Source organism: Procambarus clarkii, chromosome 53, assembly GCF_040958095.1.
Source record: "Procambarus clarkii isolate CNS0578487 chromosome 53, FALCON_Pclarkii_2.0, whole genome shotgun sequence".
Lineage (NCBI taxonomy): Eukaryota > Metazoa > Arthropoda > Malacostraca > Decapoda > Cambaridae > Procambarus > Procambarus clarkii.
The window spans coordinates 21,781,403-21,806,573 of record NC_091202.1 but is presented as its reverse complement, the minus strand read 5'-3'; the positions used below and the strand labels follow the sequence as shown (position 1 = coordinate 21,806,573).

Below are 25,171 nucleotides of genomic sequence, written 5' to 3'. Positions count from 1 at the left end.
GAGGGACAGTCAAGTTAGTGTCACTTTCTCACTCACACACTCACCATGTTCCTCCCTGGTGACTCACACACTCGCCACCATGTTCCTCCCTGGTGACTCACACACTCACCATGTTCCTGGTGACTCACACACACACTCACCATGTTCCTGGTGACTCACACACTCACCATGTTCCCCCCTGGTGACTCACACACTCACCATGTTCCCCCCTGGTGACTCACACTCGCCACCATGTTCCCCCCTGGTGACTCTCACACTCACCATGTTCCCCCCTAATGACTCACACTCGCCACCATGTTCCCCCCTGGTGACTCACACACTCACCATGTTCCCCCCTGGTGACTCACACACTCACCACCATGTTCCCCCTGGTGACTCACACACTCACCATGTTCCCCCTGGTGACTCACACACTCACCACCATGTTCCCCCTGGTGACTCACACACTCACCATGTTCCCCCCTGGTGACTCACACACTCACCATGTTCCCCCCTGGTGACTCACACACTCACCATGTTCCCCCCTGGTGACTCTCACACTCACCATGTTCCCCCCTGGTGACTCTCACACACCATGTTCCCCCCTGGTGACTCACACACTCACCATGTTCCCCCCTAATGACTCACACTCGCCACCATGTTCCCCCCTGGTGACTCACACACTCACCATGTTCCCCCCTGGTGACTCACACACTCACCACCATGTTCCCCCTGGTGACTCACACACTCACCATGTTCCCCCTGGTGACTCTCACACACCATGTTCCCCCTTGGTGACTCACACACTCACCATGTTCCCCCCTGGTGACTCTCACACACCATGTTCCCCCTTGGTGACTCACACACTCACCATGTTCCCCCCTGGTGACTCACACACTCACCACCATGTTCCCCCCTGGTGACTCACACACTCACCACCATGTTCCCCCCTGGTGACTCACACACTCACCACCATGTTCCCCCCTGGTGACTCACACACTCACCATGTTCCCCCCTGGTGACTCACACACTCACCACCATGTTCCTCCCTGGTGACTCACACACTCACCATGTTCCCCCTGGTGACTCTCACACTCACCATGTTCCTCCCTGGTGACTCACACACTCACCATGTTCCTCCCTGGTGACTCACATACTCACCATGTTCCTCCCTGGTGACTCTCACACTCACCATGTTCCTCCCTGGTGACTCACACACTCACCATGTTCCTCCCTGGTGACTCACACACTCACCATGTTCCTCCCTGGTGACTCACACACTCACCATGTTCCTCCCTGGTGACTCACACACTCACCATGTTCCTCCCTGGTGACTCACACACTCACCATGTTCCTCCCTGGTGACTCACACACTCACCATGTTCCTCCCTGGTGACTCTCACACTCACCATGTTCCTCCCTGGTGACTCACACACTCACCATGTTCCCCCTGGTGACTCACACACTCACCATGTTCCTCCCTGGTGACTCACACACTCACCATGTTCCCCCCTGGTGACTCACACACTCACCATGTTCCTCCCTGGTGACTCACACACTCACCATGTTCCTCCCTGGTGACTCACACACTCACCATGTTCCCCCTGGTGACTCACACACTCACCATGTTCCCCCCTGTTGACTCACTGGGAGGGTGGGGGGGGGGTTCTATGACGAAGCAAACATTGCTAAGTCGACGGTCTGAAGTGATGTGTTTGTCCTGTCTGTTGATCGGCCGTGTTTGTTGTGTCATCATCATCCCTTCATGGTCACTCATCATCCCTTCATGGTCACTCATCACTCACCAGTTGCACTTACCTTCATGGTCACTCATCACTCACACTCACCTGGTGCTCTATAACAGTGACACACTCTCACCTGGTGCTCTATAACAGTGACACACACTCACCTGGTGCTCTATAACAGTGACACACACTCACCTGGTGCTCTATAACAGTGACACACTCACCTGGTGCTCTATAACAGTGACACACACTCACCTGGTGCTCTATAACAGTCACACACACTCACCTGGTGCTCTATAACAGTGACACACACTCACCTGGTGCTCTATAACAGTGACACACACTCACCTGGTGTTCTATAACAGTGACACACACTCACCTGGTGCTCTATAACAGTGACACACTCACCTGGTGCTCTATAACAGTGACACACTCACCTGGTGCTCTATAACAGTGACACACTCACCTGGTGCTCTATAACAGTGACACACTCACCTGGTGCTCTATAATAGTGACACTCACCTGGTGCTCTATAACAGTGATCACTCACCTGGTGCTCTATAACAGTGATCACTCACCTGGTGCTCTATAACAGTGACACACTCACCTGGTGCTCTATAATAGTGACACTCACCTGGTGCTCTATAACAGTGATCACTCACCTGGTGCTCTATAACAGTGATCACTCACCTGGTGCTCTATAACTGACACACTCACCTGGTGCTCTATAACAGTGACACACTCACCTGGTGCTCTATAACAGTGACACACTCACCTGGTGCTCTATAACAGTGACACACTCACCTGGTGCTCTATAATAGTGACACTCACCTGGTGCTCTATAACAGTGATCACTCACCTGGTGCTCTATAACAGTGACACACACTTACCTGGTGCTCTATAACAGTGATCACTCACCTGGTGCTCTATAACAGTGATCACTCACCTGGTGCTCTATAACAGTGACACACACTCACCTGGTGCTCTATAACAGTGATCACTCACCTGGTGCTCTATAACAGTGATCACTCACCTGGTGCTCTATAACAGTGACACACTGGGAGTAGTTGGTCCACTCGCCCCAGAGCCAGGTACCATTAGCATCACACTCACGGTACGCGAACGCTACCAGGGAGAAAGGTACAGTAGTTATGGTACAGTGGTTGTGGTACAGTGGTTGTGGTACAGTGGTTGTGGTACAGTGGTTGTGGTACAGTGGTTATGGTACAGTGGTTGTGGTACAGTGGTTGTGGTACAGTGGGTGTGGTAGAGTGGGTGTGGTACAGTGGTTGTGGTACAGTGGGTGTGGTACAGTGGTTGTGGTACAGTGGTTGTGGTACAGTGGGTGTGGTACAGTAGTTATGGTACAGTGGTTGTGGTACAGTGGGTGTGGTACAGTGGTTGTGGTACAGTGGGTGTGGTAGAGTGGGTGTGGTAGAGTGGGTGTGGTACAGTGGTTGTGGTACAGTGGGTGTGGTACAGTAGTTATGGTACAGTGGTTGTGGTACAGTGGGTGTGGTACAGTGGTTGTGGTACAGTGGGTGTGGTACAGTGGTTGTGGTACAGTGGGTGTGGTACAGTGGTTGTGGTACAGTGGGTGTGGTACAGTGGGTGTGGTACAGTGGTTGTGGTACAGTGGTTGTGGTACAGTGGGTGTGGTACAGTGGGTGTGGTACAGTGGGTGTGGTACAATGGTTGTGGTACAGTAGTTGTGGTACAGTGGGTGTGGTAGAGTGGTTGTGGTACAATGGTTGTGGTAGAGTGGTTGTGGTACAGTTGTTGTGGTACAGTGGGTGTGGTACAGTGGTTGTGGTACAGTGGTTGTGGTACAGTGGTTGTGGTACAATGGTTGTGGTACAGTGGTTGTGGTACAGTGGGTGTGGTACAGTGGTTGTGGTACAGTGGTTGTGGTACAGTGGTTGTGGTAGAGTGGGTGTGGTAGAGTGGGTGTGGTACAGTGGTTGTGGTACAGTGGTTGTGGTACAATGGTTGTGGTAGAGTGGGTGTGGTAGAGTGGGTGTGGTAGAGTGGGTGTGGTACAGTGGGTGTGGTACAGTGGGTGTGGTAGAGTGGTTGTGGTACAGTGGTTATGGTACAGTGGTTGTGGTACAGTAGTTGTGGTACAGTGGTTGTGGTACAATGGTTGTGGTACAGTGGGTGTGGTAGAGTGGTTGTGGTACAGTGGTTGTGGTTGAGTGGGTGTGGTACAGTGGGTGTGGTAGAGTGGGTGTGGTAGAGTGGGTGTGGTACAGTGGTTATGGTACAGTGGGTGTGGTACAGTGGTTGTGGTACAGTGGTTGTGGTACAGTGGGTTTGGTAGAGTGGGTGTGGTACAGTGGGTTTGGTAGAGTGGGTGTGGTACAGTGGTTGTGGTACAGTGGTTGTGGTACAGTGGTTGTGGTACAGTGGTTGTGGTACAGTGGTTGTGGTAGAGTGGGTGTGGTACAGTGGGTGTGGTACAGTGGTTGTGGTAGAGTGGTTGTGGTAGAGTGGTTGTGGTAGAGTGGTTGTGGTAGAGTGGTTGTGGTACAATCGTTGTGGTACAATGGTTGTGGTACAGTAGTTGTGTACAGTGGGTGTGGTACAGTGGTTGTGGTACAGTGGTTGTGGTCCAGGATATGGTCCAGGGTGTGGTCCAGGGTGTGGTCCAGGGTGTGGTCCAGGGTGTGGTCCAGGGTGTGGTCCAGGGTGTGGTCCAGGGTGTGATCCAGGGTGTGGTCCAGGATGTGGTCCAGGATGTGGTCCAGGATGTGGTCCAGGGTGTGGTCCAGGGTGTGGTCCAGGATGTGGTCCAGGATGTGATCCAGGGTGTGGTCCAGGATGTGGTCCAGGGTGTGGTCCAGGGTGTGATCCAGGGTGTGGTCCAGGATGTGGTCCAGGGTGTGATCCAGGGTGTGATCCAGGGTGTGGTTCAGGATGTGATCCAGGGTGTGGTCCAGGGTGTGATCCAGGGGTGGTCCAGGATATGGTCCAGGGTGTGGTCCAGGGTGTGGTCCAGGATATGGTCCAGGTTGTGGTCCAGGGTGTGGTCCAGGATATGGTCAAGGGTGTGGTCCAGGATATGGTCCAGGGTGTGGTCCAGGGTGTGATCCAGGATGTGGTCCATGTAGGGTGTGCATGGTCATAGTAACTGTGACCGCAGTAAAGGGGGCAGTAAAGATGAGTACAATATTCATCCTTTACGCTATTTCATCCATCTTTACTCGTGAGGGGAGGGGGGCGTGAAGAGAGTAGGGAGAGAGCCTTGTGCTTTACCATCCTGATCCCAACTGTCCAGACTGTGTCTGGAGCCATAATTGGCCCGTTAGTTAGCTGATCTCAAGAAATAACTTGGCATCAGACCAAGAAATATATCTGCTAACTGTTTCTCTCGTGTATTCAGGGCTTCACTACTTCTCTGAGTGTCTCTCGCTGTTTGTGCTAGGTTGTGGACATTGATGACACATTAACAGGGCAGCGGATGTTACAGGTCAACGAGGTCACATTGATGCATTCACCTAGTTGTATTCACCAAGTTGTGCTTGCGGGGGTTGAGCTCTGCACTTTCGGCCCGCCTCTAAGCTGTTATTAACTACTAACTAATTTTTTTTCACACACACATACACACACCCAGGAAGCAGCTCCGTAACAGCTGTGTAATTCCCAGGTACCTATTTACTGCTTGGTAACAGGGGCATTGAGGGTGAAAAACTTTTCCCATTTGTTTCTGCCTGGTCCGGGAATCGAACCCGAGCCACAGAATTACGAGTCCTGCGCACTGTCCACTCAGCTACCAGACGCCCCACAAGGGGAGTCTGTGTTCCTCCATTGTGTCATTGTGTCGGAAAGCTGTTTGCTCGAGTCACATTGAAGAGGCTCCAAGTACTTGCGGAGAGAGTCTACCCAGAATCGCAGTGCAAATTCAAAGCTGACAGGTCAACCATCGACATGGCCTTTTCCCCTCAGACAACTGCAGGAGAAATGCAGGGAACAGAAGCAGCCACTCTTCGTAGCCTTCATAGATCTGACGAAGGCCTTCGACCTCGTCAGCAGGGATGGCCTGTTCAAGATCCTCCCAAGATCGGATGCCCCACCTAGGCTCCCAGCATCACCAGATCCTTCCACGAGAACATGAAGGGAACTATGGTCTTTGACGGCTTAACATTAGATGCCTTCGACATCTGAAGCGGAGTAAAGCAGGGCTGTATCCTGGCTCTGGTTGATACCTGGTTGATGGGGTTCTGGGAGTTGTTCTACTCCCCAAGCCCGGCCCGAGGCCAGGCTTGACTTGTGAGAGTTTGGTCCACCAGGCTGTTGCTTGGAGCGGCCCGCAGGCCCACATACCCACCACAGCCCGGTTGGTCCGGCACTCCTGGAAGGAAACAATCTAGTTTCCTCTTGAAGATGGAAACTAGACTGTTTCCTTCAAGAAGTGCCGGACCAACCGGCACTGAAGACCTCCAATGGCTCATGACTTGCTTCAGCAAGGCCTGCCAGGCTTTCGTACTCACCATCACCCTGACGAAAACACAGGTCATAGGACAAGGAGTGGACTCCCCACCTGATATTGGCATCTCCGATTACAAACTGGAAAACCTGGGCTCCACAATCTGTGACTTCCTCTCTCTCGACACGGAGCTAAAGAAACACATCAGTAAGGCATCTACAACCATGTCCAGACTGACAAATTGAGTGTGGGCCAACAATAAGCTGACTGAGTATACACTGATTCAGGTTTACAGAACCTGCGTCCTGAGCACTCTCCTATATGGCAGTAAGTCTTGGATACTGCGCCCATCAGGAAAGAAAACTGAATCCCTACCACACGCGCTGCCTCCGACACATCTTGGACATCACCTGGCAGGACAAGGTGACGAACAACAGCGTCCTGGGGAGATCTAGAATCACCAGCATGTACACAATGCTTAAGCAGAGACGTATGTGCTGACTTGGGCGTGCGAATGGGCGACGGCAGGGTCCCCAAGGATCTCCGGTACGGAGAGCTGACACAGTGAAAACGTCAAACAGGCAAACCCCCAGCAACTTTACAGTCATATGCAAGAGGGACCTGAAAGCCATGGACGTCGATTTTACCACGTGGGAAACACTGGCCACAGAGCGGTCAGTCTGGAGGCAGTCTGTTCGTTTGTGCTCAATGTGGGATGGATTGCCATTCTGGGATTGGCCTCATCAGTCACACCAGACGCTGCACCAGGATTGACAACCAGAGCGCAACTCCATAGTCTTCCGAGACTGAAGGATGCCTACCTATCTGCCAGTTACAGGATGAGAGCTACGCTCGTGGTGTCGTGTCTACCCAGCACTCTGTCGTATAACACTTTGAAACTACTGACGGTTTTGGCCTCCACCACCTTCTCAATTAACTTGTTCCAACCGTCTACCACTCTGTAAGACTAATATTTTTTTTGGCACCTCTGTTTCCTTAGCTTGAATCTGTGACCTCTTGTTCTTGAAGTTGCTGATTTCAGGAATTCCCTTTGCCAATTTTGGTCGATTCCTGTTATTATATTGTAACTGGTGATCGTATCACCTATTTTTCTACTATCTTCTTTCTTTGGCGTATTTAATGCCTCTAACATCTCTTCGTAACTCTTGATTTTAAGTTCCAGAAGCCATTTTGTAGGATGCCACTGCACCTTGTCCATTTTATTTATGTGCTTCTTGAGATATGGGCAACATACAACTGCTGCATATTCCAAGTTTGGTCTCACAAAATTCATGAACAGACACATCAGATGAAAGAAACTGCCTATTTGTTTCTGCCTTGACCGGGAATCGAACTTTGGCTCTTAGAACTACGACCCCCAGAGCGCTGTCCAGTCGACTGCGATGACCAAATCTAGTCATAGTGTGAGTGTGAGTGTATGTGTATTCACCTATATGTGTACTTACAGAGTCGACATTTAGCATATGGATCCTGCCTTTCCAGCCGTCGGTTGTTTAATGTAATGCCTCCCGGCCTTGAAATAATATCCACTATTGATATTACGAATAAAGTACGCTTCCACAACCTGCTCCTTTAGTTCATTCCATTTTCCCGCTACTTTTTTTTAAATAATTTATAAATATCTCAATTGTTCATTTGTTTCTCAAGCCTCGTACCCATGCCCTATCGTTGTGTGGGCAAGGGGGCCGTCCCCAGCGTTACCTGCATACCCATCTTGGCAGAGGGAGGCTCCCTCATGATTGCTCCAGTTTCCCCGCCACCAAGTCGCCTACGGAACTTGTCCGGGGTCAAGACGCTACTTATGGTCACGGTGTTGGGTCACCTCGCTACATAGAGACGGAAGAGGTCGGCCCCATCATGCCGGCTCTCTACTCCCTAACAGAAATTGACTTTCAACACACGCCAATAGGAAGACTCATCAGCCTGCTCCTGTGTCCGGCCTCGGTCACGCTGCTACAATTGCTGCCACACAAATGAACATTCATTGTACATTTTCCCCGAATAAACTTGTCAAGAAACAAAGCCACAAACGGAACGCAGCGCCACAGCAGCGAGATGTGACGTGTTGCTGCTACTGAGAGCGGGGAAATACCGCCACGCTACAGGCCTGTGGACGAGACCAGAGTCGTCAATGTACAAGCTTTTGCGAAGAAGATAATCATCTCGTTGAATCAATTTCATCCAGACTTTACGTGCTCTGAGCTGCACCCAGCAACGCCACACTGATGAGTTTAACTTTTTTTATCCCAGTGTACAGCTGGTAGTAATTATCAATGGTTTACAACACGCTTGTAGCAGCACGGCCAAGTTGGAAAACCAGTAAACAGGGTGAGTGATAACACTTAAAGGCTCCCTTGGCTTAGGCTACCAGCAGCCTTCATTATTATGTATATTATGGGGACACCTTGTGGCAAGTTATTGTCAACTGGTTTATTAATTGATGTTGTCGTGTCGCAGGTGAGGTGAAGACACTGAAGGCAGCGAGGGACCCGCCTGTCACGAAGGCTGCAAACGAAATTTAGTTTGTCACGTTTTGATGAACCTTAGAAATATTAATGCAAGTAAAAATTTCCCACGCCACGCCCACACCACGCTCACACCCCACACCACGCCCACACCCCACACCACGCCCACACCTCACTCCCACACCACGCCCACACACCACACCCACACACCACGCCCACACACCACACCACGCCCACACACCACACCCAGACACCACGCCCACACACCACACCACGCCCACACCACGCCCACACCACGCCCACACACCACACCACGCCCACACCCCACAAGTACCAGAACCCTGGGTGCCAGAACCCTGGGTGCCAGAACCCTGGGTGCCAGTACCCTAGGTGCCAGTACCCTGGGTGCCAGAACCCTGGGTGCCAGAACCCTAGGTGCCAGAACCCTAGGTGCCAGTACCCTAGGTGCCAGAACCCTGGGTGCCAGAACCCTGGGTGCCAGTAACCTGGGTGCCAGTAACCTGGGTGCCAGAACCCTGGGTGCCAGAACCCTGAGTGCCAGAACCCTGGATGCCAGAACCCTGGGTGCCAGAACCCTGGGTGCCAGAACCCTGGGTGCCAGAACCCTGAGTGCCAGAACCCTGAGTGCCAGAACCCTGAGTGCCAGAACCCTGAGTGCCAGAACCCTGAGTGCCAGAACCCTGAGTGCCAGAACCCTAGGTGCCAGTACCCTAGGTGCCAGAACCCTAGGTGCCAGTACCCTAGGTGCCAGTACCCTGGGTGCCAGAACCCTAGGTGCCAGTACCCTGGGCTCCTATGTATACCCACCCAACCACATTCATATACATGTCTAACCTACGCTTGAAACACTCCAGCGATCTCACGTCCACTATGTTACCCGGTGAACTGTTCCATAAATCGACCACCTCGTCCCCAAACCAGTATTTACCCAGGACTTTTTAATCTAAACTTTCCCAGTTTTCATCAATGGCGACAACCGCTGTCCTGCTGCCAGTGCATCTTTCCACAATCATAGCAGTCAGGTTTCCATTTAGTAAACAGTTTACGAGTGACGGAGCTCCACAAGCCAAGGTTGTTATGGTTTTAAACAAACTCGTAGCGATTTTATGCTCTTAAACTCTTAAGTAAATGTAAACAAAGCCGCGTTGATTAAGGAGAAAGTTATGTTTTGTAAATGATTGTGTAAATGTTCAATGAATCTTGAATCTGGGGTCATGGTGCCCTCAACGGTGTGAGGGAGCGGGAGCCTTGTCAGGTGTGGACAACCATACCACACCTGTACACACCTTACAACACTACTAGCTAGCTAGCTATAAGGACTAGAGACACAGTGAACTAGACAACACAAGCTAGCTATAAGGACCAGAGACACAGTGAACTAGACAACACAAGCTAGCTATAAGGACCAGAGACACAGTGACCTAGACAACACAAGCTAGCTATAAGGACCAGAGACACAGTGAACTAGACAACACAAGCTAGCTATAAGGACCAGAGACACAGTGACCTAGACGACACTAGCTAGCTATAAGGACCAGAGACACAGTGAACTAGACAACACAAGCTAGCTATAAGGACCAGAGACACAGTGACCTAGACGACACAAGCTAGCTATAAGGACCAGAGACACAGTGACCTAGACGACACTAGCTAGCTATAAGGACCAGAGACACAGTGACCTAGACGACACAAGCTAGCTATAAGGACCAGAGACAGTGACCTAGACGACACTAGCTAGCTATAAGGACCAGAGACAGTGAACTAGACAACACAAGCTAGCTATAAGGACCAGAGACAGTGACCTAGACGACACTAGCTAGCTATAAGGACCAGAGACACTAGCTAGCTATAAGGACCAGAGACAGTGAACTAGACAACACAAGCTAGCTATAAGGACCAGAGACACAGTGACCTAGACAACACAAGCTAGCTATAAGGACCAGAGACAGTGACCTAGACGACACTAGCTAGCTATAAGGACCAGAGACAGTGACCTAGACGACACTAGCTAGCTATAAGGACCAGAGACACAGTGACCTAGACGACACAAGCTAGCTATAAGGACCAGAGACACAGTGACCTAGACGACACTAGCTAGCTATAAGGACCAGAGACACAGTGACCTAGACGACACAAGCTAGCTATAAGGACCAGAGACACAGTGACCTAGACGACACAAGCTAGCTATAAGGACCAGAGACACAGTGACCTAGACGACACTAGCTAGCTATAAGGACCAGAGACACAGTGACCTAGACGACACAAGCTAGCTATAAGGACCAGAGACACAGTGACCTAGACACTAACTAGCTATTAGGTTACATCACTCGTCATGAGCTGTGTGCTGGGAATAGACTGCAGGCTATTCCCAACACACTCAGAGTTATGGGGGCTATGTTGGGCCATGAGAGAGGCAACATAGACACTGGAGGCGCAGGTTATAAGAAAACAATTCAAAATAATACTTATGTTTTCCTGTAATACCACCAAGCCTGCCACCAAGCCTGCCACCAAGCCTGCCACCAAACCTACCACCAAGCCTGCCACCAAGCCTGCCACCAAGCCTGCCACCAAGCCTGCCACCAAGCCTGCCACCAAGCCTGCCACCAAGCCTGCCACCAAACCTGCCACCAAGCCTGCCACCAAGCCTGCCACCAAGCCTGCCACCAAGCCTGCCACCAAGCCTGCCACCAAACCTGCCACCAAGCCTGCCACCAAGCCTGCCACCAAGCCTGCCACCAAGCCTGCCACCAAACCTGCCACCAAACCTGCCACCAAGCCTGCCACCAAGCCTGCCACCAAACCTGCCACCAAGCCTGCCACCAAGCCTGCCACCAAGCCTGCCACCAAGCCTACCACCAAGCCTGCCACCAAACCTACCACCAAGCCTGCCACCAAGCCTGCCACCAAGCCTGCCACCAAGCCTGCCACCAAACCTACCACCAAGCCTGCCACCAAACCTACCACCAAGCCTGCCACCAAACCTACCACCAAGCCAGCCACCAAACCTACCACCAAGCCTGCCACCAAACCTACCACCAAGCCTGCCACCAAGCCTGCCACCAAACCTACCACCAAGCCTGCCACCAAACCTACCACCAAGCCTGCCACCAAACCTACCACCAAGCCTGCCACCAAGCCTGCCACCAAACCTACCACCAAGCCTGCCACCAAACCTACCACCAAGCCTGCCACCAAACCTACCACCAAGCCTGCCACCAAACCTACCACCAAGCCTGCCACCAAGCCTGCCACCAAACCTACCACCAAGCCTGCCACCAAACCTACCACCAAGCCTGCCACCAAACCTACCACCAAACCTGCCACCAAGCCTGCCACCAAACCTACCACCAAGCCTGCCACCAAACCTACCACCAAGCCTGCCACCAAGCCTGCCACCAAACCTACCACCAAGCCTGCCACCAAACCTACCACCAAGCCTGCCACCAAACCTGCCACCAAACCTACCACCAAGCCTGCCACCAAACCTACCACCAAGCCTGCCACCAAACCTACCACCAAGCCTGCCACCAAGCCTGCCACCAAACCTACCACCAAGCCTGCCACCAAGCCTGCCACCAAACCTACCACCAAGCCTGCCACCAAACCTACCACCAAGCCTGCCACCAAACCTGCCACCAAGCCTGTCACCAAACCTGCCACCAAGCCTGCCACCAAACCTGCCACCAAGCCTGCCACCAAGCCTGCCACCAAGCCTGCCACCAAGCCTACCACCAAGCCTGCCAGCAAACCTGCCACCAAGCCTGCCACCAAGCCTGCCACCAAGCCTGCCACCAAACCTGCCACCAAACCTGCCACCAAGCCTGCCACCAAACCTGCCACCAAGCCTGCCACCAAGCCTGCCACCAAGCCTGCCACCAAACCTGCCACCAAGCCTGCCACCAAACCTGCCACCAAGCCTGCCACCAAACCTGCCACCAAACCTGCCACCAAGCCTGCCACCAAACCTGCCACCAAGCCTGCCACCAAGCCTACCACCAAGCCTGCCACCAAGCCTGCCACCAAACCTGCCACCAAACCTGCCACCAAGCCTGCCACCAAGCCTACCACCAAGCCTACCACCAAGCCTGCCACCAAACCTGCCACCAAACCTGCCACCAAGCCTGCCACCAAACCTACCACCAAGCCTGCCACCAAGCCTGCCACCAAGCCTGCCACCAAGCCTGCCACCAAGCCTGCCACCAAGCCTGCCACCAAGCCTACCACCAAGCCTACCACCAAGCCTACCACCAAGCCTACCACCAAGCCTACCACCAAGCCTGCCACCAAGCCTGCCACCAAGCCTGCCACCAAACCTGCCACCAAGCCTGCCACCAAGCCTACCACCAAGCCTGCCACCAAGCCTGCCACCAAGCCTGCCACCAAGCCTACCACCAAGCCTGCCACCAAGCCTGCCACCAAACCTGCCACCAAGCCTGCCACCAAGCCTACCACCAAGCCTACCACCAAGCCTGCCACCAAGCCTGCCACCAAACCTGCCACCAAGCCTGCCACCAAGCCTACCACCAAGCCTGCCACCAAGCCTGCCACCAAGCCTGCCACCAAACCTGCCACCAAGCCTGCCACCAAGCCTGCCACCAAACTTGCCACCAAGCCTACCACCAAGCCTACCACCAAGCCTACCACCAAGCCTACCACCAAGCCTACCACCAAGCCTGCCACCAAGCCTGCCACCAAGCCTGCCACTAAGCCTGCCACCAAGCCTGCCACCAAACCTGCCACCAAGCCTGCCACCAAACCTGCCACCAAGCCTGCCACCAAGCCTGCCACCAAGCCTGCCACCAAGCCTACCACCAAGCCTACCACCAAGCCTACCACCAAGCCTGCCACCAAGCCTGCCACCAAGCCTGCCACCAAACCTGCCACCAAGCCTGCCACCAAGCCTGCCACCAAGCCTGCCACCAAGCCTGCCACCAAACCTGCCACCAAACCTGCCACCAAGCCTGCCACCAAGCCTGCCACCAAGCCTGCCACCAAGCCTGCCACCAAGCCTACCACCAAGCCTGCCACCAAGCCTGCCACCAAGCCTGCCACCAAGCCTGCCACCAAGCCTGCCACCAAGCCTGCCACCAAGCCTGTCACCAAACCTGCCACCAAACTTGCCACCAAACCTACCACCAAACCTACCACCAAACCTACCACCAAACCTACCACCAAACCTACCACCAAGCCTGCCACCAAACTTGCCACCAAACTTGCCACCAAACCTACCACCAAGCCTGCCACCAAACCTGCCACCCTGTGAGAGGGTCATCTTCAACCCACACAATGTCCAATGCTCGTTCTTCCTCCATCACGGCCTCTCATTTGCCTCGAAGGAAATGTTCAATCAGAGAGTGACACACTGCGACTCCCAGACGTACATACCTGTACACCTGTACACACATGTACACACATGTACACACATGTACATGTACGGTGGAGCCAGAACAACCGCACTCTTCCATGTACCAGTGTAATTCCGGTTGGGGACAGGTCGCCTCTGAATTCATATAGACATGCACTCAATGTTGGAATTACAATCCCCCCCCCCTCCCGTCCCACAAGGTGGAACTACTGACCCCTTCCCAGGACGCTACCCCTCCCACATCAGTTCACTGACTCCTGGGTACCTATTTACTGCCAAGTTAGCAGCACATTAGGTGAAAGGAAACGTGCCCAATGATTTCTGTCCAGCCTGTTCGAGGGAGCCCCCCGGGTTCGATCCAGGGGCTCCTGTATCGTGAACCCGGGTTTGAATCCGGGAGCCCGGATTGTAAGTCAAAAACGTAGCCCTTGTAGTAGTGTATAAGGGGACGAAAACGGAGACACTAGGCCTATATTAAATGAGCCTAATGCTTCTGCTCCAACCTGCACTGAACGAGGGGTATCACCCCGACCCTCCTGGGACGAGGCGCTGATCCTCCGGACTATTGGAGCCTCATCTGTGCAGGTCTTCTTCAGCTCCTGAAGCAGAAGTCACGAAACTCGTCAGAAAGTTAGATTTATCACAGCGGCTCCCACGATAGTTTTATGATGGATCGTCAGCTGTCTGCGGTGAGGCAATATATTTTATATATATATTATAGGACGGGTACTGGCTGGTTCCCGGGTCTGTTTTTCTCCTGCCCTCTCTCTCTTTCTGTCTGTGGTCTGTCTGTGGTCTGTCTGTGGTCTGTCTGTGGTCTGTCTGTGGTCTGTCTGTGGTCTGTCTGTGGTCTGTCTGTGGTCTGTCTCAGAAGGCACAATAATATGGAAACATTCACGGTCCTACTCAAAGTTGTTCACAACAACTTCTGTGATAACAAAACACTTCACTCATAGTTGGTACACACACACACACACACACACACACACACACACACACACACACACACACGCGCACACACACACACACACACAATGTAATGTAATGAAGATAGGTGTAGGGAGCAGGAGGCCAGATACAAGGTATCATCTGGGAGAGGAAATTCTTCAGGAGTCAGAGAAAGAAAAAGACTTGGGAGTTGATATCACGCCAGACCTGTCTCCTGCAGCCCATATCAAGAGGATGACATCAGCGGCATATGCCAGGCTGGCCAACATACGAACGGCATTCAGAAACTTGTGTAAAGAATCATTCAGAACTTTGTATACCACATATGTCAGGCCAATCCTGGAGTATGCAGCCCCAGCATGGAGTCCATATCTAGTCAAGGATAAGACTAAACTGGAAAAGGTTCAAAGGTTTGCTACCAGACTAGTACCCGAGCTGAGAGGTATGAGCTACGAGGAGAGACTACGGGAATTAAACCTCACTTCGCTGGAAGACAGAAGAGTTAGGGGGGACATGATCACCACATTCAAGATTCTGAAGGGAATTGATAGGGTAGATAAAGACAGGCTATTTAACACAAGGGAACACAGGTGTAAACTGAGTGCCCAAATGAGCCACAGAGATATTAGAAAGAACTTTTTTTAGTGTCAGAGTGGTTGACAAATGGAATGCATTAGGAAGTGATGTGGTGGAGGCTGACTCCATACACAGTTTCAAGTGTAGATATGATAGAGCCCAGTAGGCTCAGGAACCTGTACACCAGTTGATTGACGGTTGAGAGGCGGGACCAAAGAGCCCGAGCTCAACCCCCGCAAACACAACTAGGTGAATACACACACACACACACATTATATATATATATATATATATATATATATATATATATATATATATATATATATATATATATATATATATATATATATATATATATATATATATATATATATGTCTGATTGGATTGCCTGAGCCTCCTGGTTTCTCTGAGCCAGGAGGAGCCATCAATCAGCAACAGAGAAGGCGCATGCCAAGAGTGTGACAGGGTGTGGAGACTCTAATAACGGTGATGTGCACAAGCAGGCCCACAACGGAACCCAACGTGTGGGTACGTGCTACCCTCCCAGACAGCATCAATCAACACCCCACACCAGCAGTCAGGGAAAAACACCTCCAACAGCTTCATTTCAACAGAGAACCTACTAGAAGCCATCAAAGTGACATCGGTTGGAACCTTGCAGCACATCCCCAAAGCTGCTCGGCCCCAGGCAGCAGCCAAACTATCCAGCCTCTTGAAAAAGGTTAATGACTCTCCCGGAACCATCCAATTTGGTAACATATGCCAAACAGGCTATTGATTGCTGGTGTGGACTTTTTGATGTGTAGTGCCTCGCTGATGTCGAGTTTCCTGCTATCTCTGTATCTATCGATGATTTCTGTGGTGCTTGTTAAGATTTCTCTGGTGATGGTTTGGTTGTGAGAAGAGATTATATGTTCCTTGATGGAGCCCTGTTGTTTATGCATTGTTAACCGCCTAGAAAGAGATGTTGTTGTCTTGCCTATATACTGAGATCTTTGGGGCTGACAGTCCCCAAGCGGGCATGTGAAGGCATAGACGACGTTGGTTTTCTTCAAGACGTTCTGTTTGGTGTCTGGGGAGTTTTCCATGATTAGGTTGGCCGTTTTCTTGTTTTTATAGTAAATTGTCAATTGTATTTTCTGATTTTTGTCTGTGGGCATAACGTTCCTATTAATAATATCTTTCAGGACACTTTCCTCCGTTTTATGAGCCGTCGAAAAGACGTTCTTGTAATACAGTCTAATAGGGGATACAGGTGTTGTGTCAGTTAATTCTTCAGAGGTTGCATGGCGTTTCACCTTTCTTTTTATGATGTCTTCAGCAAAACTGTTAGAGAAACCATTGTTGACTAGGACCGGCCTTACCCTACAGAGTTCTTCATCGACTTGCTTCCATCCTGAGCTGTGGCTGAGAGCACGGTCGACATAAGCGTTAACAACACTCCTCTTGTACCTGTCTGGGCAGTCACTGTTGGTATTGAGGCACATTCCTATGTTTGTTTCCTTAGTGTAGACTGCAGTGTGGAAACCTCCGCTCCTTTCCATGACTGTTACATCCATAAAGGACAGCTTCTCATCATTCTCCATCTCGTAAGTGAAACTTAGCACCGAATTCTGCTCAAATGCCTCCTTCAGCTACTACAGATGTCTGACATCAGGTACCTGCATAAAAATGTCGTCAACATACCTGCAGTATATGGCCGGTTTCAAGTCCATATCAACTAAGACCCGGTGCTCTATGGTGGCCATGTAGAAGTTCGCAAACAGGACACCTAGGGGAGAACCCATGGCGACCCCATCTACTTGCTTATACATGTGCCCATCCGGGCTCAAGAAGGGTGCCTCTTTAGTGCAGGCTTGGAGTAGCTTTCTTAATATGTTTTCTGGTATGTCAAGAGGAGTACAGGCCGGATCACGATACACTCTGTCCGCTATCTTCCCGATTGTTTCATCCACAGGTACGTTGGTAAACAGTGATTCTACGTCCAACGAGGCTCTTATCCCTGTGGCCCGTGTGCCCCGCAGTAAGTCAACGAATTCCTTTGGAGACTTTAGGCTAAATGCACAAGACACCCCATTCGATTTTCCTGGTGTCAGGTGTGAATTATTTGGTGTGATTCCCCTAGAGTTTTAGCGATTGTAATATATTTTCTAAGAGATCCAATTGTTTCAGTGCTTCGTAACATTTAATTTTCTAAGAGAAATGGGGAAGAGAGAGGAACCAGAAGGGGGAGGGGGGGAAGGGGATAGTAAGAGGGAAGGACAAGGGGAGGAACCAAGGGGATGAGAACCAAGAGGATAAGGGGGAATGGGTTAAGAGTGGGTCAGAGGGGGGATAGGGTGAAAAGAATGGGGTAAGAGACCCGGGTACAGCCGGGTATCCCTACTATATATATAATAAAGATGAAAATGTTTCTTTGATGGAGTTTGCCAGGGAGGGAGGGGGGGGTAGAATTGCGGATGGGGGTGGGGTGGTGGGGGGGGGGGCTGTTGTAATGACCATCCCAGCACCCCGTCCTCCTAAGGTTTCCCACACGTCAAGAAACCGTCGTCCTAAAGTGCCCTTATCCTAACCTACCAGAAGACCCAGCAAAGAAAACGGGACCATACGACAACTTCGCGAGCCGCGACCATTTTTGTAGCGCGACAATTTCTGACGCGAGTGTAGGATATAGGTCAGTATGCGACATTGTGTGAGGACGGCGGGTTGGTCCACTAGGTCGTCAGGCCAGGTGACCACGAGGCCCACTCTGCCACGGACAAGGCGCAGGAAGGGAGAGCATCAGCAGGTACTGCCAGAGATAAAGCCTATACTAGGCCTATCATAAAGCCCAGTCTAGGCCTGCCACAGCCGGAGCCAGGGCGGCCGAGCCTCCGCCACAGCCCCACCAGCCTATTTTCACTAATTCAGAAATTGTACTTTCCCGCCCAGCTGGGGCCCAGCACAGAGCCCCAACAAGCGGAGACCGAAGCACATGACCAGAGGGACCAGCCACCCCAGTCACCCCCTCTTAAGGGACCAAACACTATCCCAGGGACAGACAGGGACACACCAGTGCCCCTAACATCACCCCGGACCGGCGCGTCCCGCCACAACACGAGCCCAACACATACACCGCCCCCACCGAGGCCCTGAAGCGTCGGCGTAACTGTCCATCAGCTCGTGGTGGCCCTAACGACCCTCACCCTGCCAACAGCACCATTACTGCCGCCCAGGCTTACTCCAGACTCTTAATTAACCTAATTAAATAAGTCTAGTTTCTCCTCTTCACTCACGCGTGGAGTCCGAGACACACAGTACCGTCCTGGTAGTACCCTCACAGTCTCTCACAGTCCCTCAGTCTCTCACAGTCCCTCACAGTCCCTCACAGTCCCTCACAGTCCCTAGCAGTCCCTAGCAGTCCCTCACTGTCCCTCACAGTCCCTCACAGTCCCTCACAGTCTCTCACTGTCCCTCACAGTCCCTCAGTCCCTCACAGTCCCTAGCAGTCCCTCACAGTCCCTCACTGTCTCTCACTGTCCCTCACAGTCCCTCACAGTCCCTCACAGTCCCTCACAGTCCCTAGCAGTCCCTCACAGTCCCTCAGTCCCTAGCAGTCCCTCACAGTCTCACTGTCCCTCACAGTCCCTCACAGTCCCTAGCAGTCCCTCACAGTCCCTCACAGTCCCTCACAGTCCCTAGCAGTCCCTCACAGTCTCTCACTGTCCCTCACAGTCTCTCACAGTCCCTCACAGTCCCTCACAGTCTCTCACAGTCCCTCACAGTCCCTCACAGTCCCTCACAGTCCCTAGCAGTCCCTAGCAGTCCCTCACAGTCTCTCACTGTCCCTCACAGTCCCTCACAGTCCCTCACAGTCCCTCACAGTCCCTCACAGTCTCTCACTGTCTCTCACTGTCCCTCACAGTCCCTCACAGTCCCTCACAGTCCCTAGCAGTCCCTCACAGTCCCTCACAGTCTCTCACTGTCTCTCACTGTCCCTCACAGTCCCTCACAGTCTCTCACTGTCCCTCACAGTCCCTCACAGTCTCTCACTGTCCCTCACAGTCCCTCACAGTCCCTCACGGTCCCTCACAGTTCTAGGAAACAATGAAGTCAATTACAGAAATGAATTATTCTTACCGAGGCCGGCATCATTTGGTCCTTCGACACGGAGTAATTAATTACTGTTGTGAGTGACGGTGGTGTTGGTGAGTGACGGTGGTGTAGGTGAGTGACGGTGGTGTTGGTGAGTGACGGTGGTGTAGGTGAGTGACGGTGGTGTTGGTGAGTGACCTGCGCCTAAATATTCCCAACATGTTAAATATAGAATATTAATTTATATTTGAGAAAATTCCCAGATGAAATGAATAACATGATAAAAATGGGATCTTTGGGGTTGGCCGCTGGGTGGAATGAACACAGGCTGAGTATGGGTTCGTTCTCACATGTTGTGACTAACGGACAAGCGTGGAGGATGTTGTCTCACGCCTTGTGTTGTAAACACCTTCACAAGGTGTTGTAAACATTTGAAGTATCACTCAACACATGTACAGATGAAGGTGTTAAGGGGGGGGGGGGGGAGAGATGGTGGTACCAGGTCGAGTGAATAATTACCTACTAACGTTTCGGTAAACGCAAGTCAGGAGGCAATGTGATAACTACCAATTTAATGCTTGCTCTCTCTTTCTCTGTCTCTCCCCCTTTATCTCTCTGTCTCCGTTTCTCTGTCTCTCTCTCTCTCTCTCTCTCTATCTATCTCAGCATTAAAACCGAATTAAAAGCTTGCTCCCACCATTTACCCGCACTTGAAAACACAGTACGTCAGATACGCTCCCTAGATCAAAATCGAAAACAATTATTTGGTACACAGCGAGCAATCACACTAACGTGATGCATCAATGACAAAATCCGTTATTTAAGGATCAATCATACCATAAGAATAAATCTGAACAAATGAAATTTTTGAAAATAATATTTGAAGCTGTCCAATGCATAAAAAAACAATCCTTTTGGGGCACCATCTGGGCAGAACATAATGGAAGACACCACCGAGAAGACAATGGAATACTTCAAGCCAAGTTGAGGGTTGTGGTGGACTCTGCAACTCAAAGTTTTCTTATAAAAAATGTGGTATTCCATCGCGTGAGATATTATGGCGGCCCGTCTGGCTTGAACTTGGTCCACGAACCTCTATGCTATCATTTTTACTTGGAACAAAGTGGTTCTCGGGTTGTGAAGCAGGTTAACAGACACAACCACTCACCACAGCCACAACCACTCACCACAGACACAACCACTCACCACAGACACAACCACTCACCACAGACACAACCACTCACCACAGACACAACCACTCACCACAGACACAGCCACTCACCACAGCCACAGCCACTCACCACAGACACAACCACTCACCACAGACACAACCACTCACCACAGACACAACCACTCACCACAGACACAACCACTCACCACAGAGACAACCACTCACCACAGACACAACCACTCACCACAGACACAACCACTCACCACAGACACAACCACTCACCACAGACACAACCACTCACCACAGACACAACCACTCACCACAGACACAGCCACTCACCACAGACACAGCCACTCACCACAGACACAACCACTCACCACAACCACTCACCACAGACACAACCACTCACCACAGCCACAGCCACTCACCACAGACACAACCACTCACCACAGCCACAACCACTCACCACAGACACAACCACTCACCACAGACACAACCACTCACCACAGCCACAACCACTCACCACAGACACAACCACTCACCACAGACACTACCACTCACCACAGACACAACCACTCACCACAGCCACTCACCACAGACACAACCACTCACCACAGACACAACCACTCACCACAGACACAACCACTCACCACAGACACAACCACTCACCACAGACACAACCACTCACCACAGACACAACCACTCACCACAGCCACAACCACTCACCACAGACAACCATGCAGGGGCCTCACCGTCAGGGTAGTGGAGCAGGTCAGGCACGTCGCTGAATACCGTGGCGCACGATAGCTTCACCGTAGTCCCCGCCTTCGTCGCCGGCCAGCAGTACAGTGAGTCCCAGGTGGCGTTACAGTAGTCACCTGTGGGAGTGTTCCAGGACGGTGTTAGTACCAGTAGAACTGTGTTAGTACCAGTAGTACTGTGTTAGTACCAGTAGTACGGTGTTAGTACCAGTGGTACAGTGTTAGTACCAGTAGTACTGTGTTAGTACCAGTAGTACAGTGTTAGTACCAGTAGTACAGTGTTAGTACCAGTGGTACAGTGTTAGTACCAGTAGTACTGTGTTAGTACCAGTGGTACAGTGTTAGTACCAGTAGTACAGTGTTAGTACCAGTAGTACAGTGTTAGTACCAGTAGTACAGTGTTAGTACCAGTAGTACAGTGTTAGTACCAGTGGTACAGTGTTAGTACCAGTAGTACAGTGTTAGTACCAGTAGTACAGTGTTAGTACCAGTAGTACAGTGTTAGTACCAGTAGTACAGTGTTAGTACCAGTGGTACAGTGTTAGTACCAGTAGTACTGTGTTAGTACCAGTAGTACAGTGTTAGTACCAGTGGTACAGTGTTAGTACCAGTAGTACAGTGTTAGTACCAGTGGTACAGTGTTAGTACCAGTAGTACTGTGTTAGTACCAGAAGTACAGTGTTAGTACCAGTGGTACAGTGTACCAGGATGGTGTTGTCAGATTCCAACATTTATCCTCAACAACAAGAGAAAGATCCCAACTGGCTTACAGGAAGCGGAGTAGTTAACCATCCAGTAGTTACTAGTACTTCCATCCAGTTAACCATCCAGTAGTTACTAGTACTTCCATCCAGTTAACCATCCAGTAGTTACTAGTACTTCCATCCAGTTAACCATCCAGTAGTTACTAGTACTTCCATCCAGTTAACCATCCAGTAGTTACTAGTACTTCCATCCAGTTAACCATCCAGTAGTTACTAGTACTTCCATCCAGTTAACCATCCAGTAGTTACTAGTACTTCCATCCAGTTAACCATCCAGTAGTTACTAGTACTTCCATCCAGTTAACCATCCAGTAGTTACTAGTACTTCCATCCAGTTAACCATCCAGTAGTTACTAGTACTTCCATCCAGTTAACCATCCAGTAGTTACTAGTACTTCCATCCAGTTAACCATCCAGTAGTTACTAGTACTTCCAACCAGTTAACCATCCAGTAGTTACTAGTACTTCCAACCAGTTAACCATCCAGTAGTTACTAGTACTTCCATCCAGTTAACCATCCAGTAGTTACTAGTACTTCCATCCAGTTAACCATCCAGTAGTTACTAGTACTTCCATCCAGTTAACCATCCAGTAGTTACTAGTACTTCCAACCAGTTAACCATCCAGTAGTTACTAGTACTTCCATCCAGTTAACCATCCAGTAGTTACTAGTACTTCCATCCAGTTAACCATCCAGTAGTTACTAGTACTTCCATCCAGTTAACCATCCAGTAGTTACTAGTACTTCCATCCAGTTAACCATCCAGTAGTTACTAGTACTTCCATCCAGTTAACCATCCAGTAGTTACTAGTACTTCCATCCAGTTAACCATCCAGTAGTTACTAGTACTTCCATCCAGTTAACCATCCAGTAGTTACTAGTACTTCCAACCAGTTAACCATCCAGTAGTTACTAGTACTTCCAACCAGTTAACCATCCAATAGGTTGGATGGTAGTTAACTACCGGATAGTAGTAAGTACTGGATGGTACTTAACGAGCCAGTAGTTACTACCATCTGTCTCCCTCGTAACCACTGACTACCCTCTCGGAATCTCTCATGACTGTGGGAAGATTGCCAGAGAAATACCCAATAGCTTCCGCAAGAAGCCTTGCACCTCTCCATGCATTATTCAACCCTATGGCACAATGATCAATTCCCTCGCCAGTCTATTGGCTCTTGCCTCTCAATATCTACTCTGAAGGATTCTATTTAAGGAGCGGGTTCAACTTTAAATTAATTCCCAGAGTCCTGGGATACGTCTTGAGGAAGGCACGCCTGGGTCAAAGAGGAAGATCTTTACACCAAGAGCGGCGCCAAATGTAAACATTGCGTCGTACAAGACCAGATAACTATCGTAAGAGCTCACGGTAACCTCGACCTGATTGGTTAACGCAGGCTGCGTCTACGCTACTGACACGATGATTGGTCCATAGTCACCAGCTGGTGACCGTGGGGGGTGGACAGTCCTCAGCTGGTGTGGTGGACAGCTGGTCTCAACAGCTGGAACACCAGGTGTTCACGAAGGATGAGATAAAAGTTACTTTTATAATATAACTTTACAATCATGATAAACATCTTCCTCGTGCTGCTTCTCTCCTCACTGGGTTCCTGTTTATCTGTTCCTCTCCATTATAAATGTTTCCATGCAATGTTGTCTGTATTTCTGTCTTTAAATCTCTAGGTGATTGCTCACACACCTTGTCGTTTTCTGCAAGAATTCCTCCATGTCTTCACAATGTGATCACATGGACTCTTACTGTTAGTTTTCTCCTCGTGTGGCTGAACAAACAGTTTGGTTGGTGTGAGGCTTTTGTCGTAATGTTAATTTGAAATGGCTTTTCAATTTCCCAACTGACTTGAGTGTATTCGTTTGTGGCTGTTTTAGTTCCTCTCTATAGTACCGTACTGTTTTCCTACCGTTGTCCTGTTGCTGTTGACTCTTCCCTCCGTTGTCCTGTTGCGTTTCCTGTACCAGTCCTGAAACGTTGGTTTCCTTCAAGGCGTTCTGCTTGAACGCCTTGAAGGAAACCAACGTCGTCTATACCTTCACATGCCCACCTGGGGACTTTCGTTTTAATATTATTTTCTACCACAGACGTGGCCAGACATTTACAATGCTAACCAGCATATATACATTTTCTTCTGTCCTCCATGGACAGGGTGAGAGATGTGTTAAACATATAGTTCAGGTGTTGAACAAATCCACAAGGGCCGTGATGAGGATTCGAACCTGTGTCCTGTTGTGTCTGGGATGCTCCCGGACGCAGGTTCGAATCCTCGTCACGGCCCTTGTGGATTTGTTCATTTGATGTATCACGTTAGTGTGATCTCTGTGTAGTTCAAGGGTTTATTGAACAATCAACCACAGAAGGTGATTCGGTGCTTTTAAAATGCTAAGCTAACCTACATATGTAAATACATAGATACACAGATTTACGTATGCCCTACATAAAGTGTTCGATGTGTCTTTTACATAGTGTCATTAATGTGCATTTACATATGTGAAATGTATTTCTGATCAGCTTCCATATACTTGGGGACTGTAAGCCGCAAAGAACTCAGTATATAGGCAAGACAACAACATCTCTTTCCAGGCGATTAACAATGCACAAACAACAGGGCTCCATAAAGGAGCATATAATCTCTTCCCACAACCAGACCATCACCAGAGAAGTCTTAACAAACAACACAGAAATCATCGATAGATACAGCGATAGCAGGCGGCTCGACATCAGCGAGGCACTACACATCAAGAAGTCAACACCAGCAATCAACAGCCAATTAATGCACAACTATATTCTACCCACTTCAAGACCCCGTACCAATATAGAAGCATCAAGAGGAAGTA

General features: G+C 50.4%; 1 protein-coding gene across 1 annotated transcript in view; it reads right to left on the bottom strand.

The window, feature by feature from the left end:
• The window catches only part of LOC123767200 (corticotropin-releasing factor receptor 2), a 102,539-nt gene that overhangs the window by 17,723 nt on the left and 59,645 nt on the right, over positions 1–25,171 (bottom strand). The window contains exons 3-4 of the mRNA XM_069304759.1: positions 21,548–21,673; positions 2,758–2,849 (exon numbers count right to left, since the gene is read on the bottom strand). Coding sequence (XP_069160860.1) covers positions 2,758–2,849; positions 21,548–21,673 — 218 coding nt within the window. The remainder of the gene's footprint in view (positions 1–2,757; positions 2,850–21,547; positions 21,674–25,171) is intronic.